The 15,820-nt window shown below is 48.1% G+C and overlaps 1 protein-coding gene across 6 annotated transcripts in view; it reads right to left on the bottom strand.

Moving 5' to 3' along the window:
- ARHGAP32 (Rho GTPase activating protein 32) overlaps positions 1-15,820 on the bottom strand; it is a 238,162-nt gene that overhangs the window by 21,472 nt on the left and 200,870 nt on the right. For all 6 annotated transcript variants that reach the window (XM_088066735.1, XM_088066736.1, XM_088066738.1 and 3 more), the window contains 2 exons: positions 15,594-15,743; positions 453-555 (listed from right to left, as the gene is read on the bottom strand). In XM_088066735.1, coding sequence (XP_087922861.1) covers positions 453-555; positions 15,594-15,743 — 253 coding nt within the window. The remainder of the gene's footprint in view (positions 1-452; positions 556-15,593; positions 15,744-15,820) is intronic.

Raw genomic sequence — 15,820 nt, 5'->3', positions numbered from 1 at the left:
GGCCCAGGAGCAGTGCTGGAATGAGTTACATCCATTTGGCACATCAGTGTTCCAGAACAGAACATTCCACACACAACAACAGGAGGAAAACAGCCTCATGAAAGAATAAAGGGAGTTTGCTGTGGTGGGAACAGCAATCTAACCAGAACATACTCCTGGTCCTTCCCTGTGCAGCACAGCAATGCCACCCATCAGATTCAGGCATGCATCCTTTGCACATTCCAAATTAACCGCTGGTAAGCCAGGAGCCCAAGGCAGCAGGGAGAAACATCAGCTGCTCCAAAAGGCTCAAAGAGCAAGAAGGAACAGAAGAAATGAAACATGACAGCACAGTGACACCAGGATCCTGATATTTTATCCTGAAGGAAAGCTTCCTGCAGGATGAATCCACCTGAGAAGCCCAGGCTGTGCCCCTGCCTGTGCCAGGGGCTCCAAGGCAGGCAGGCCCTTACCGGAGTTTCTGGATGTTGGAGGCGATCCCAGAAAGCCGGTATATCCCATCCACAATGCCGTGCTTCTCGATGAACTCAGTGCAGCTCTTGAGGACCTGGGGCACTGAACAACAACAGCTGGGGTTAGTAAAGCCCTTGCTCAGGCTGTGCTCTTGGCAGGTGTCATAAACTACTCCCACCTGGGCCATGGCTTCAGTTCCTCCTCAGGGGAGAAAGCCTGGAGGAAATTTAACTTCAGGAGTTGATGTGGAAACTGGTCAGAGGTGTTCCTGCTTTAACAAGGGAATGCCAGGATATGAATCAGGTCAAAAAAAGCCAGTTCTGGTCAGAGACAGTGCAGGTCCTATGACAAATCCCATGGGAACTGTGGTGTGAAATCCCATTCCAGAAGAGCTGTAAAATGGAATAAATACTATCTTTCAAATCTATAAAGGAATAACTTATCCTGCTTGGTTTAAGGAAATATAAACATCAGGGAGATACTACTTTTGGCGGCACAGACAGGAGAGCTTTTACAACTAGTAATTTCATCCCAAATGTCTGCTGGAGCATGGCTGGATATGGAGAGCTCTACAGCATCCCACATCCACAGAAAGTGCAGACAGAGCAGGGCATGACAGAATGGAAAAATCAGCCCAGGGGATATAATTAGGTGTCAAGTTAATATTGCAGCCGCTTCACCACCCCATTCCTTCCAGCTGGCTTCCCAGGCTCATGCACATCCAGTGCTGGAGCCGTGTGTCCATCCGTGTAAGCCTGAGGAGGAGCAAACCACTGGATTTACAGAAGGCAGTAAAACTGCCCCGAACACAGAGAGAAAATCAGGATCGAGCTCCTGTGAGCATCAGCAAACCTTTAAGGAAAAAGCTGGGATCCCTGTGAACTCCTCTGCCAGCCACATCCATTTGGCACATTAAAAAACAACCTTTTTGCAGCAGCTCCTCTGCTGATCCCAGTCTGTTCTTTAGATGCCAGGTCTGATCAATGTGCCACGTGACACAGATTCTGAGCAGGTCATGTGGCAAATCCCCTTACACCACGCAGCAAATGCCATCTGCCAGGCACTGCTCCCAAGTGCTGCTGCACTTGGATGCTCTGTGCTCCCCCCAGCCTCCACAAGGCTGCTCTCCCAGCCTGCAGCAAACCCTCATAGCTGGAGGAAAGGCTCATTTCAGATGGTTCCCTGGAAATCAGCAGGTGTATCCCAGAATAAAGGCACGTCTGCTCTACGCTGGAGCACAGGAGGGGGTGAAAGCTGTAAGTCCTACAGCACGTCAGTCACAGGCTCAGCTGGAGCAGATCACACCCTGCACCTGGGAGGCTCCAAGAGGCAGCCAGAACCGAGCCAGCCAGGCTCCAGTGTTACGTTCCCAGGGATGTACAACAGCTCTCACCATTTTCCAGTCGGGGCAGACTTTGAAGTGAGCAGAGCACTTGAACATTAAGCCAAGAGCCTTGGGAACCAAGTGCTCCTTTTTTGGGGACCAAAAACCAGTGGAGGTGAAGCCTCATGCTACCTCAGCATCAGTGAACTCCAAGGAGGACCACAACAGATGGCTTCAGGAGTCAACAGACACACCCTGAATCATCTGAGCTGGGACAGGCAACAGGTTGTCACCGAACATACACCCAGAGAACATTGAGGACATGCCCATCAGTCACCCACAAGGACAGATCCCAGCAGAGCAGGTGGAACACGAGGCCTGGAATTCTCACAGTGTCTCAAAAACATTTGTGGAGAACAACACTTACGCCTTTACTCAAAAAGACTCAACACCTCTTGAAGGAGAAAGCTTTTAAGGCTGGAAGCTGACAGGGAAGGAGTTCTATCCTACTCAAGCAGTGGCCAGAAAGGCCTGAAGTGTGCACTGTACTGCACTACAGCACTGGGAGGTGAGCGGGCCCAGGTCTGCTGCAGGGCAGCACAGAGAGAACAGCTCCAACCTGTGCAGCAAAGGACAAGGCTCTGTGTGCTGACACAGCCAGTGGTGTTTGTCCCCTGTGGGAGAAGAGCACCCCAGACTGCCAGACACAGCTGAACCAAGACCCCGTGGGATGTCCCTGTGTGTCTGACCCATCACTACCCGTTCACAACAGGCCAGAGGTCACAGATCTCACCAGTGACCTGCACAGGGCTGAGCCCCCACCGGCGGCATTTCCTGCATGCAGGAGCCCCAAAGGATGAGGCAAAGGAGTTTTCCCAAACTTTGAAGTTGAACTCCCTTGGCAAGATTTGCTGAAGCTGCAAATCTTAAAGACATTAATGATCCATACTGCAACCACAGGAGGGGTCCCCTGGAATCAGTAGAGCCCACTGAAATTAGTAAATCAAGATGCAAATAAATAAACAGGTAAATAAATCAAGAAGCAAACATACCAAGTCTCTAAAAAATTCTTTTTCTCTTTCTCTGATTCTGCTGCACTTCTGAAATTTTCTTTCTCTTCCTGGATTTCTCAGTCTCCTTTGGGCTGAATTCTTTTGGGATCCTTCCTCATGGGGAGCCCTGCTTATCTCAGTTCTTTAGGTTTGATGAAAACTCCCAAGCTTGTTAGAATCTTGTTTCTTGTGCTTATTAGAAGGTCATCACAAAACTTGGCAGGTGTCTCCAGACTGACTGCACAAGTTTAAATCACTGTAATCTGGTACATTTCTTTCTGATGGTACAACAAGGCCTTGTGGCTCACTTTGTGTTTGAAAGCACAAAATGGCCCCAAACGACGTCGTTCTTTTATCTCTATACTTATTCTTATCCAATTAACAATAGACAGGTATATAATTTTTCTTAATTACCCAATGACCCATCACCTGTGCGCTGCACTGCGGCATTTTCTAACCAATCACTTACTACCACCCAAAAACCTCTAGGAGAGGAACATGAAGAAGAAAGGAGGAGGACAAGAGACAACACCCTAAATCCTCCATCTTGTCTTCTGTTCTCTAAACTAACTTTTTCACCCAGTGACTTAAGAAAACTCTCTAATCTACACACTCACACTTTTAGCTTTTCTAACTTTAACAGTTGTTTTCATGTATCACCATGAAAACATGCTCATGAATTTCACGTTGTATGAAATTCAGTGTTTTTCTGGATCTTAGAGGTAAGTATCAGAAACAAGAGCACACACTCTGTATCCCAGACTCCAACAGCAAGAGGCAGATAAATAAACAGCACTCCTCCTGCCTGCCTGCCCCATTCCCAGCAGGAAACTGGGGGTGACAGTGGAGCAGGGCAGGGGAGCCAAAGGGAAGGTGAGGGCTGCAGCACCAATGCTCTGCCTCAAGTTCTCTTTTGTCACGAAGAGCCTGGGCACAGTGAGAGTAATTAATAAACCCTGAAAAGATCCCAGCAGGCTTGCTCCAAGCATTTCCTCATCTGGTTACCAGGACGATCTGTTCTTTAAGCTAAATATAAATATACCATACCAGCACCACAGATATTTTGGGGGAATTCTGCACAGTTGGAAAAAGGACTGAAATTCAAATAGGGCTAAAATTGTACCGGAGGGGCCTTTGCTGGAATGGTGACTTCATTTTTCACATTTCTGAACAAAGACACCTGGCCACTGGGTATATGCTTAAGCTCCCTCTGCCCTCTAACACTCATTTTAAAGATGTACATCCACACATGGAGGGAACAGTCAATGTTCCCTCAGAAGGAAAAGGCAGTATGACAGCACAAGCCAAGACTTAATTTTGCAAATGTCAATTGTGCCCAGACCATCACCTACAACAGCTTCTGACACCACACTGTGACTTTTTTCAGGTAGCTCTGTCCATCTGCTGCAGAAATCCCTCCCCTGGCAGGTGAACTTCTCAGTTCAGGAACTGATTTTGTCTTCTAGATCCCAAACCACAACCCAGATTTGAACCAGACAGGTACCTCAGCCTCATCCCAGCAGGGAACCAAAGGAGATTTCCTCTCACAAGATGCAACAGCAACAACACTAAAAAGTTCTACTAATGGCAGTTAATTGCTGTGGTTTCCTGCAATTACAACAATGAGACTCAATGGCACAAATGGTTTGCATTAAGAGCCATAAAGGCCCACCTGGGTCAGCACCTGGTTCCTGGCAATGCCCAGGAGCTTTGGGAAGGCAGGAGGAGGGAGCAGAGGGTGACAGTGCATTCCTCGGTCCCCAGAGCCCAGAACTGGTGCCTGGTTATCCAGCCGAGGACACAGCCCTTTGCAGGGCCACATTCCCAGGCAAGTAACAAAAATCACTGATCCTCAGTGTGATTCTAGTCCTCTATTGAGCCATGGGGTCTTCAGCCAGTGACTCCAGAAAAACTCCCTGCAGTGCAATCACTGTCTCAGCTGCAGGCAGCGAAAATCCACTGCCAGGTGCTGCCTGGGAACGAACATCCAACTCTGCAGTGGCTACAGCACACACCTCCTGTTCTACACAATCACAATAACAATCACCCCTCCCTCCTTCCCTCCACTATCTCCAACACCAGGTGGTTCCAGGAGACAAAGTGCAAAGGGCTGGAAATGTGGATGCCTCCCCAAAGGCATCCACATTTCATCATCGCAGCAGCCAAAGGAATTAATTCAAGTACTTCTAAAGCATCTCTTAGCTGGTTTGAAAGGTTTATTGCATCTCCGAGCGCTCATTAACTGCTTAATTCTCTGCCATTACGAGGAAGCAGAAGTTCTATGGTTTTCATTCTGAAAAATATTTTTATTCATCCTCACATGAAGCATATTTCCTTTCCTATCATCTTGTTGGGTGGGTTTTTTTTTTTAAATATTTTGTAATGTTCCCTCCCTGGGCTTTGGGAGACTTGCTTGTGTTCTGTTTTCTTTTCTTAGCACATTACTGGAACCAGAAGTGTTTGCTCAGCCTGGGGCATGAGGCCTCCCACCAAGCCCCCCTCTGGCACTTTGGCATTTTCCCAAAATATAGCAGTGGGGTGCGGGTCCCACAGGCCAGGCCTTGGGGCTGGACAATGGCCCAGAGCACCCGAAATGCTGCTCCTCACTGAATTCCACACGTAACAAACCCACAAGGGAGCTCAACCTCCAGCAGCATGGAAAACCAAGTGCCCTGAGCTCCACCTCAGCAGAGGTGACAACCAGCATCCAGAGTCAGCAGACTTGGGATGCAGCAGGAAAATCCAGACCTGAGTAACAGGAGGTTAAAGGCTGTTTTGAGCCACCAGGATAGAAACTGGAACAATCAGCCATCAGATAAAATGCAGGTGGAGGAACTCACCCCTGGTTGTCCAGGCTGCCTTTGGGAACCTGCTGGGGAGGACAGGCAGGGGAAAAACCAGCAGAGGAGGACACACACCCAGCACAGCACAAACGGTGTCTTGCAGCAGGATGAGCCCCTTTCTTGGAATTCTGTGCCTGGCCAAGACTGACAACTTCCAGACATCTGGAATTAGCCACATAAATCCCAACTCCCTTGCCATTAATGTGGGATTATGTAAAAACCAAACAGGGAATATCCCCTCTTGAAGAAATACAGTTGCTTTTACTGCAGTAATTTCCTATTTTAACCCAATTTTAGAACAGCTAAAGGTTAAAAAGACTCTAAGATCATCAAGGCCATTTTCCAAAAAACTGGCCAAGTATTTCCTTAAAAAAAACAGTAAAAACCCTATAATAATTCAGTCTGTGACTTTTAAACTTCTCATTTCTGAAGCTCTTCCCTCCACCTTAGTTACACAAAGGTGTAAAGTAGCAGAGAAGTTAAGGATTTTCTCTTTATTGTTGCATGAGGGGCTCCCTGTCATACAATATTGTACCTGCATGTGTCATTCCACAGGCACACCAACCCCACCAGCCACTGCACATATAGAAAAACAAACTTTAAAAGACTCTCTTCTCAGGACTTTTGTCTCATTTTTGTCTCATTCTTAAATCCCCAGTCCTCATGTTTGAACCATCAAGAGAAATGTTACACCAACCAACCAGACACTTTCCTTCCTTTCCAAGGAAGATCAAGGCCACGTTGGATGGGGTTTGGAGCAGCTTGGTCTAGTGGAAGGTGTCCCTGCCTGTGGCAGCATGTGGGACAGGGTGGGATTTGAGGTCCCTTCCAACCCAAACCAGTCTGGGATTCCATGATCAGGACAGCAATTCCCTGTCCCTGATTTCCAAGCCGTGAGCCACATTTACATTATCCACACTGGTGATAAGCTGTATGAAGTCCAAGCTGCACCAGTTCCTGGTCTCACACACACAGTTCTTATCTGGAGTGTGACTTTTGCACTTGGGAAGTGCAGCCATGTCAGAGTGGACCATAGCCCACGAGCTGGATCCCTGATCCATGCAGGGCTCACAGCACCAGACTCTGCTTCCTTGGCCTGGAATTGTGTTTTATGGCAGTTCAGCAGGACTGTGGAAAGCAAAGTGTAAAGTTCATGCCTGGGGAACATAAATCCCCCTGGGCTGCATCAGGCAGGGCAGGTCAATAGCCACATCTGTCAGGTCCTGGGAGATCAGTAACATTCCTGTAGCTGTGCCAGGACAGCCTGGAATCTGAGGGCTGAGGGATCCTCACTGCCCATTCTCCTTGCTGGAGATGTTGTACACACAATCCCTATCCCAGGCTGCACCCAGCCAGTTCCCAGGGCTCTGGTTTAATTGTTTTTAATACAAAATATCACAGAATCATTAATGCTGGAAAAGTCTCTAAGACTTAGTCTAACTGCTCTCCCATCACTGCCACGGCCGAACCATGTCTCCAAGTGCCACAACCCCACAGCTTTTAAATGCCTGGGCAACCTGAGCAGTTCCAATGCTCAACAACTCCTTCACTGGAGCAACTTTTCCTAATATCCCACAAGACGCTACTAATACTCAGATTTGGCCGGTGTGCTGGAGCTTTTTTGTTTACATCAATTACACTCCATCCAATGAACTGGGGGGGGGAAGTTCTCCCAGTGCTAAGAGCAGCAGGGTAAGAGCACAAGCAATCTGCGATGTTTTTCCTCATGTTTGTTTCCCCCACAGCTGTAGTGTTTCAAAATGCAAATTAATTTTCAACTCCTGGCTGTCCTCAGGGTCACTCAGGCACAAAGAATCCTCTCCTCACAACTGCAGGCAGAGAAAGGGAGAAGGGGAGAGACAAACTGGGTCTTTTTTAACAGCAAAGTTGTTCCCTACCCATCAGCCCCAAGGATGTCCCTCCAAAGAAGAGATTCTCCACAGGGATCCCATGTACCCCTTTGTAATGCTGACCCCAAACCCAATAATCTCGAGTTCCAGCAACTCAGAGGGCAGATGGTGAAGCAATAACAGTGCTTGCTGTGGTTGGAAATTTGCCCAAAATAGCTTAAAACTTTGAGAGTATTTGAAAGTATCAACTTGTGTTCAGTTAGTTTGTGCAGCAGAGAACACATCTGCAGCAAGGGGAGTTCTCTACTCATCACCAGTTTGGGTCAACTGTTCCCTTTTTTCCAGGCTGCTGGATGTGCCTTTGATGTCACAAAAGGCTGAGTGCAGAGACACTCATCACCACATCCAGGGGGACTTTAGGCACCCTAAACTCTGTGGCTTGCCACAGTTCAACACCAGAAATGTTCAGATTTGGGATGCAAACCCAACCCAAGGAACACAATAAATACAGGGGGAACACACAGGTATATTCACTTAATTCCTACAGACATTCACAACTGGATGTCACCAGTGTAACCAGATGTCACCTGTGCTGGCACTCGGATAAATACTATTTGGTATTTATATCCCACTCCTAATCTCCCCAAGTACCTCCTGGGTATTAGGAATTTACCTTGTGGCACACCTTGGGGGCGGATACAGGTTATTAGTTTGATTGTACAGGCCTAGAGATGGAATGGGAGATAACAAACGAGTTCCCCAAGGCAAAAAATTTGTGGCAGGGACAGGTTTGAGCTCCCAGCTCAGGGCCAGAACTCTGAGTGCAGCTGTGACCATTGACTGTCCCAGTCCTTTGGAGGTTGATTTTTAATTTAAAAATTACTATAAATCAGAAACTACTGAAAGGAAACTGGTTTTGACCTATTTGAGGCTGCCTGGTTTCAATATACTGCCAATTCAATTAAAAAAGGGTCAGTCAGGAGAGCAGGATGGAGGAGAAGGGGATGGCTAAGATTAACTGGGAAATCAGAGGTTGTCAAGCCACAACAGTCCCACAGAATTCCTGCCCCAGAACGTAACTTTAAAACCTTTTCCCCCTCATCGACACCGTGTGTGCACAGCAGGGACTCAGGTGCAAGTGAAAACGCTGAGACAGGCCAGCATTTCCTCAGTGCATAACACAAAACTGTTTATAGATACACAAATACTGCCGAGAGAGGCAGAGCAGGAGGATTTCCAGTGTCCCCAGTTAGGTGGCCTTGTCAGGAAACAACAAGATCCACCCCTGATTTGTGAGCTGCAGCTCTATATATAAGCAACCAAGCCCAGATATCCAGGAGAGCATTACAGAAATAACAGGATGAGTAAGATGCATTGTTTTTCCTACTGAGCTAATGGAGAAGTTAGGATCCCCTTTTTAGAAAAACACCTGGAATAGGATAGACAAGGTGAATCACCTCCAGATATCCCCACCTGCTTGGATAACAAGTGTAAGGGAGACACGGACTTTAGGGGACTTGCCAAAGTCACACAAGAAATGTCTCAGCAGAAAAGAGAACTGTAAAACAAAAACTTCAGAACTCAGATTTGTGTCCTAATCATGAACTGCTTCAGGCATATAAATGCTTAAAAATAGAGACAGAAGGAAAACTGGGATAGCAGGATGCCAGAGCTGAACCTGCTTGGAGGTTTGAAACTTTTCAGTTCACATCCAAACTTGTCAGCTTGGACACTCTGAAAATACCTACTGAAAGCACAAAAATGCCCCAGGGGTTCATTGCAAGAGTGAGCACATGTAACACAACCTCCCAGCCTCGTCCAGAGCCAATGTGCCCTCCCCCTGCTGGAATGGCTGCAGCCCACGTCACCCTTCTGTGGGAAATGTCACACGCATGTCACACACAGCCAACACTTCAATAAACCTTTGTACAGGAACAAGTTGTTACTGCCTGAACAAACCCATTGATGTGGCTGCCAGCATTCAATTCCAAACACACCTGGGAATCACAGGCCAGGCTACTGAGCTGCCACAGAATTCTGTGGAAGCAGCAGGTAAAAACAGAGGGTGCATTTCACATGAAACCTCTGCCAATATTCCTAAGCCTTTCTGAAGAGAAAATTTTGGAGCAAACCCATCATGAGCAGGGATTTCAGCTGGGTCATCAGAACACTGAATCCCAGACAGGTCTGGGTTGGAAGGGACCTTAAAGCTCCCTAAGTCCCACCCCTGCCATGGACAGGGACAGTGCTGTAACAGGGAGTGGGAACTGGTTATATTCACTCTCACAGAGTTAAAACAGCAAGAAAAACTGAAATTACTTAATCTTAAAACTCAGCTGTCCTGAATTCCCAAGCAAGGCTTCCTTCAGGATGGCAACGATTCCAAGCCAACCAGGCAGCCTTTTATTATAGTGACAATTCTGAGCTGGTAGAAGGGGCTCCTCTCATCAACACCAGGAGCCAAAGGGGTGACATAGATTGCCAAACCTGTGCTTGAGCTAAGGGTAACCAGAGCTTTCAGAGATCCCAGCCAAGAGGCTGCCAAGATCTCATTCCTTGTGTTTCTCTGTTCTGGTGACAGTTCCCTCTGTATCCAACTCTGCCATAAAATACCATCAGGGGCAAATACATCATCCAGCTGTAGGGAGGGGATGGCTCCAAGGGATGGATAACTCCAGAGGACCCCAAACAAGCCATGATGTCACCAGGAACCCCAAGGCACTACTATGGACCTTTCTGAGGAGCATCAGAAGCAGCACAGGAGAATAAAACCATCCCTGGCAAACCCCTGCTGCTCCTGCACAGTATATAAAGAGATACAGATCCCCTATCTGTTATTTTCTGCTATTCTCTTCTGTTTTTATTTATTTCTACCCACCTGTCCAAATTAATGCTGAATAAATGTGGAGAACTGGAAGAAAAGGAAGGGCACAGAGCAAGATCAGGTGAGTGAGTTAGTGAACTGTCTTTTGTAGGCATTTACAACTTCAGCAGAAGTCAATGCCTCTTTTTTATAAAAATTAAAATAATCTATAGATCCTTCACTAAAGGAAATGTGTCAATTAAAAATTCTGTTTGTGAACATATCTTTTCCAGTGATGGAAGCTATGATGTATGAAAATGACAAAGGCATAATGAGATACAAAAAACGTCACGTGCCATTAGCCTACAAGATCCTCTGTGGATACAGCTGGTTGTATGATGGATTATCTCTGGAGGTGAATCTGTGACACGGCCTCACTGGGGACCCCAGGGTTGGCTTGTGCTTCAGTCCAGCTGCTAAGGGAGAAAGGGTCATTCCCAGCAAGCGATAGGCAACAGGAACACTTCTGACTTGGAAGAACAAATGGTGTCCTCATGCTCAGCAGGCCAAGCAATCCCAGCACATGATGCCCAGCATGCTGTACTTGAATAAAAAGTACATTGTAAAGTAACCCGTCAAGTGCTGCAGCTCAGGAGTCCCTCACTTGCAGAACAGCGAATTGGCTTTTCCCTGCTGGGTGCTGACCCACCCTGGCCTGTGCTGACCCATCCCACCCCATGGAGCAGCCCCAGCTGCCTGGGCTCCCCGTGGGTATTGTGGCTCCATGTGACCCCTTGTCCCTCCACAGCTCATCAAGAACATGCCCAGTTCCCTGAGCCCTGCCTCTCCTGCAGCCCAGCACCATGGTCCCCCTTACTCCCACACGTGTCACACCCCCAGGAGCTGTGGGGGGCTTCCTGGCCAAACATTCCAAGGCAGGAACCAGGGCATAGTGCAGCTGCTGCAATGCAGCTCTCCACCAGCTCCCACACTCCACAAACATATTCTGCCAGCACAATCCTGCTAATTGGAGTTGGGCTAAATTTAAGTTGTATTTCGTTTCCTTCAAGAGAGAAAACCTTGGCGGAAAAAGAAGAATCACTATCTACAAAGGTACAAAGAATAAGAACAAGGTCCCTTCAGGTTCAGGGAGTGGGGTGGATTTGCTGTATCTCACAGCTCAATAAAACTGTACCAGGACACAGGGAATGGCTGGAGCTGTGTCAGGGGAGGCTCAGGCTGGATACTGGGAAAAGCTTTTCCCCCCAAGAGGGTGCTGGCACTGCCCAGGCTCCCCAGGGAATGGGCACTGCCCCGAGGCTGCCAGAGCTCCAGGAGTATCCGGGCAGTGCTCCCAGGGATGCACATGGTGGGATTGTGGGTGTGTCTGTGCAGAGCCAGGAGCTGGACCAGATGATTCCATTTGGAATACTCTGTGAATTTGTAAAACAAACCAGCAAGGCAGGTGGCAATGCACCAACCCAACTGGGAGAATTTCTGACGGCAATGGAGAAACAGCAACACCCTGCTGAGCATGGTCTGCTGCCAAGTGATTCTTCCCTGGCAAGAAAGTATCCCAAGCCCAGCAGGAGCCAAGGGATGAGTAAGGCACTGGATGGGACGCAGACAGGACTCTTCAGGCAGGCTCCACGGGGTGTCTGGAGCTGACTGGAGCAATGTTGTGCAAACCAACATACTTGAACGGAGCACTACCACAGACTGCCAAAAGGGAAGTCCAAAACCCCTCATATCAAAACTGGTTTTACTCCTGCAGGTCCCAACCCATCATTCAGTGCTGACATGTGACAAAAGAGAAGAAAAGGACACCCTGCTGAGACTTTCGCTGGAAGCAACACACCTATGCATACCCAGCCCCATGCCCAGGAGCCTTGTGACTCCCAGTTCCCTCTTTCCCAAGCAGCTTGGAGCACAGATGATTTTGAAAAATAATCATGTGATCTGCCCATGACTGAGAACCTCACCAAAGAGACCAGACAGCAATGCTTCCTTCCCTCCTTCCCCTCACCTCCAAGGGCCTTCGGGGGAAGGACTGCTTGGCACCTCACGGAGGTGTAAATCCTACGCAGGAAGGGCTCCAGCACTATTTGGACAGCTCAGAGTGTCAGCACAGACCAACTGGAACTGAAAAGCAAACACGCGGGACACTGCCCAGCACTCACAATCCCCACCATGAATCACCAGAAACACAGCAGAGTTTAGGGTGCACTGCTCATCCCTCACACTGTTACTGTAAGCACTTGTTAAATCCTCACCTCCCTCCCTGTAGCTGCTCAGACCCACACAGGACACTCGGGGAAATGACAAGCTGCACCCTCCCCAGGGCAGCAGCACCAGCAGCCTGTTGCTGCACTCCTCCTGCCTTCCCCAGACACCCTTTCCTAGAGAAAAATCTGGGCACAGACATCTCATATCCTTATCTTTACAACTGCAGGTTCTGTCCCACCAGCCTGGGAGGCACCTTCAGCAGGGAGAGCATGTCCTCGGCACAGGCCCATCCCAAGAAGTCCGATAACCACGACAAATGCTCTGCTAGGTCAGGACTGCGAGTGCAGCACGTGGAGCTTTGCAGGATGGCATCCCAGGGCTCCTGCTCCCTAACAACAAACTGGGGCACATTCCTGCTTCACTTTCCTCCTGTGCATCCCATGCCAAATTTATCTTCCTGACAGCGGCTCAGAGGATGCAGAATGAGGGATTACTTGCTGAGCCCACAGAAAGACAAGGTACTGCAGTATGTGAAACATCTCTGTGTTTGTAAATCCCCTCTGGGTACACAGCAAATACATTCTTCTCCTGGCTAAGCAATCTGAGCCAGATGCCTCCGTGTATGGTTTATGAAAACAATGTTACACTTACTGCAGTTTTTGTCCTTATCCCTTTTATTCTCTCCTTCTGCATCCTGCTCACTAAAAATGAGCAGTTTCAGAGATTCATGACTAGAGCATTTGGACTACTCATGTTGTTTCTCAGCAAATTCTTGAAAATTTGTCATCTTGACAAAGCTGGTAACTAAGAAAATTCTTAGCACAGCTCCAGTTTGTTTCAATATTGCATTTTTGAGGCACACACAATGCCTGCTCACTCACTGCAATCACTAGGGACAGTGGCATTTGCTCCTTCAGCCCTGATAAATGTTTTTCAGGACTGGACATTGACCCAACAAAACTAACATGAGGTTAAACAAATCAATGAATGTACTGGGTTCTTTCTCTTCTGAGCTCCCATATTCTAGCTTCTGATTCCAAAGTACCACCAGCAGCTACCAAGCACAGACTTTAGCCAAAGCATGCTCTGAGCTCCTGGAAAAAGCACTTGATGCTCTGATTATGAGAAGCAGCTTCTTTAGTTCACCCCAGGCCCCTTTCAGCAGGTCAGCACTGCAAGAGGCTCCACAACTGAGCTACAGTAATGCTACAGGAGGAGGGAATCTTAACCCCATCCCAGGGATTATGTCACTTGGAATACAGGTCAGGGAGCTGAATCACACAGAAAACAACAATCCTGCTGTTGACATTGAGCCGTGCCCTTGTTGGCAACATTCAAATTGGATCTGCTTTACTCCAGGGAGTTAGGAAATGGTTATTAAAGCTAGGGTGAAAGCAGCTGGTGACTCCTGAGCTGAGGAACCTCATTAGCACAGCCAGTCAGTGCCACTGCAATGTGTGGGGTGGTGGGGAGAGACCAGGACAAGGACAGAGCTGCCACAGACTGTCGAACAAGAACCTCCAGTGGAGTTAAAGCAGTTTAGTTCAGCCCAGGATGCGTCTCTGAATGCTAAATAAACCAGCCCTTGAAGCCAGGGGAAGAAGGCGGCAGAGGGCAGGGAAAAGCTTTGGCCATCGCTGACTTGTGCCTAATGAAAACAGACAGGAGGAGGCCTGGGGATGAAAGGGAATTCCCTTCTTCCTATCAAGGAGCTCAGTCTGTTGGCATGGCTCCTGCCCTCCAAGAGTGCTCCCACAGCATACACATATGGCTCTAGAGCCATCCAGTGCTGTGAATTACCTACTCCTGATGCAGTTCCACATAGGTCACTGTCTGTTCCTGACTCCATCTCTGGTGATTTTCAAGTCCCAGTAAGGATCTCTGCTGGTTCCAGCTGAGCCAATGGGTCTTGCTACAGTTCTGTCTCCATAAGGACAAGCACATACTTTGCACCAGCTGGTAGTGAAACACTTTTATGTCAGGTGAGGGAGTGCACATCACTGTTACCAACCAAATTAACTGGAAAAAGAGCAAGAAATGGCTCCCTGCCCTTTGCCAGCCCTTTTTCAAAAGGCATTTGGATGAACAAGGAGTCTGAAGACTCACTGAAAACAGCTTTAACAGATAAACTCTTTTCCTGCCCCACACATCCTGGCACTTCTCCCTCTGTCAGCACACAAAAGCTGGAAGCTATCAGATGGACAACTCTGGCATAAGAGATCTGCTGCAAAGCCACCCAACAGATCCCATCACTGCTTTCCTGACAGCCTTAAGTCCCAGGCAAACCACCTACAGCCAACAGCTGCTCCAGGCTGTGTTCCCAAATATCCCTGGTGTCCCCAGCATATCTCCCGGTGGGAATGGCTGAGCCTGGGGAGCTGGGACAGCATGCAAGTGCTCTGGCTGCTCCTCAGCCCTGCAGCAACCTGAACTGGAGGTGGCACAGGGAAAGGGCAGGAAACAGCCCGTGAAATCAAAGTTCATCCCTGGAAGAGTGGCAACAATTTTGTCATTTTTTTCTTGGAATGGAGAGGTTTTCTCCTGTGCCTCCCTGAACTGCTGATGGGGAAGGAAAAGGGACCTGGAACAGAGAGGAAAAGTCAGCTGTGAGGAAATACAATATCCAGTTAATTCCTGTAAATCCTGCAAAATCCAAGGAAAAGGCAGATGAAGGATTTACACTGCAAACTGTGCTAGAATCATACAAGCGTACCGAGTTAAGAGAAATGTAAGGGTTTAACATGCCTGTTAATGAATCACTGACATACAAATAAAGCTTATATGCCTGGGAAAAAAAAAATATTTCAAGACTTGAAGAGGCTGAAAACCCATCTGCAGGAGCTGTAGCCACCTTCAGTGCTTCCACATCGAACCATGACGCTTCCCACATCGAAGCACAATGTTTGCTTCTCATTAGCCTCAGTTTCCCTTTCAGCCACAGATTTGTGTCACACATTTGTCCCCCAGCACAACCCTGAACAGCTAAAATCACCCTGACAAATTCCCAAGAGAGGAAGAACTCAGGAGCAGGTTGTTTCTTACCATCATGGCCAGAGTTGAGCAGGTGCTCCCCCAGGTCACAGCCAAACACCCTTTCCTTGAGGATCCCCCGCTGTTTCAGTTTCTGCTTCGTTGGGCGTGACTTCATGAATGTCCGGAGGAAGGTGATAAGCTTCCCGTGCTTCTTTGACACTGCACAAGACAAGGAACAACCACTTCATTCCAGACCTGGCAACCACTAAGCAGAACTCAGCAGAACTTCTACAGAG

This window comes from Pseudopodoces humilis, chromosome 25 (genome assembly GCF_049639895.1).
Source record: "Pseudopodoces humilis isolate 2021_Gansu_Grassland_sample_001 chromosome 25, ASM4963989v1, whole genome shotgun sequence".
Classification (NCBI taxonomy): domain Eukaryota; kingdom Metazoa; phylum Chordata; class Aves; order Passeriformes; family Paridae; genus Pseudopodoces; species Pseudopodoces humilis.
The sequence above is the reverse complement of the archived record's forward strand: the minus strand, read 5'-3'. Positions and strand labels throughout refer to the sequence as shown.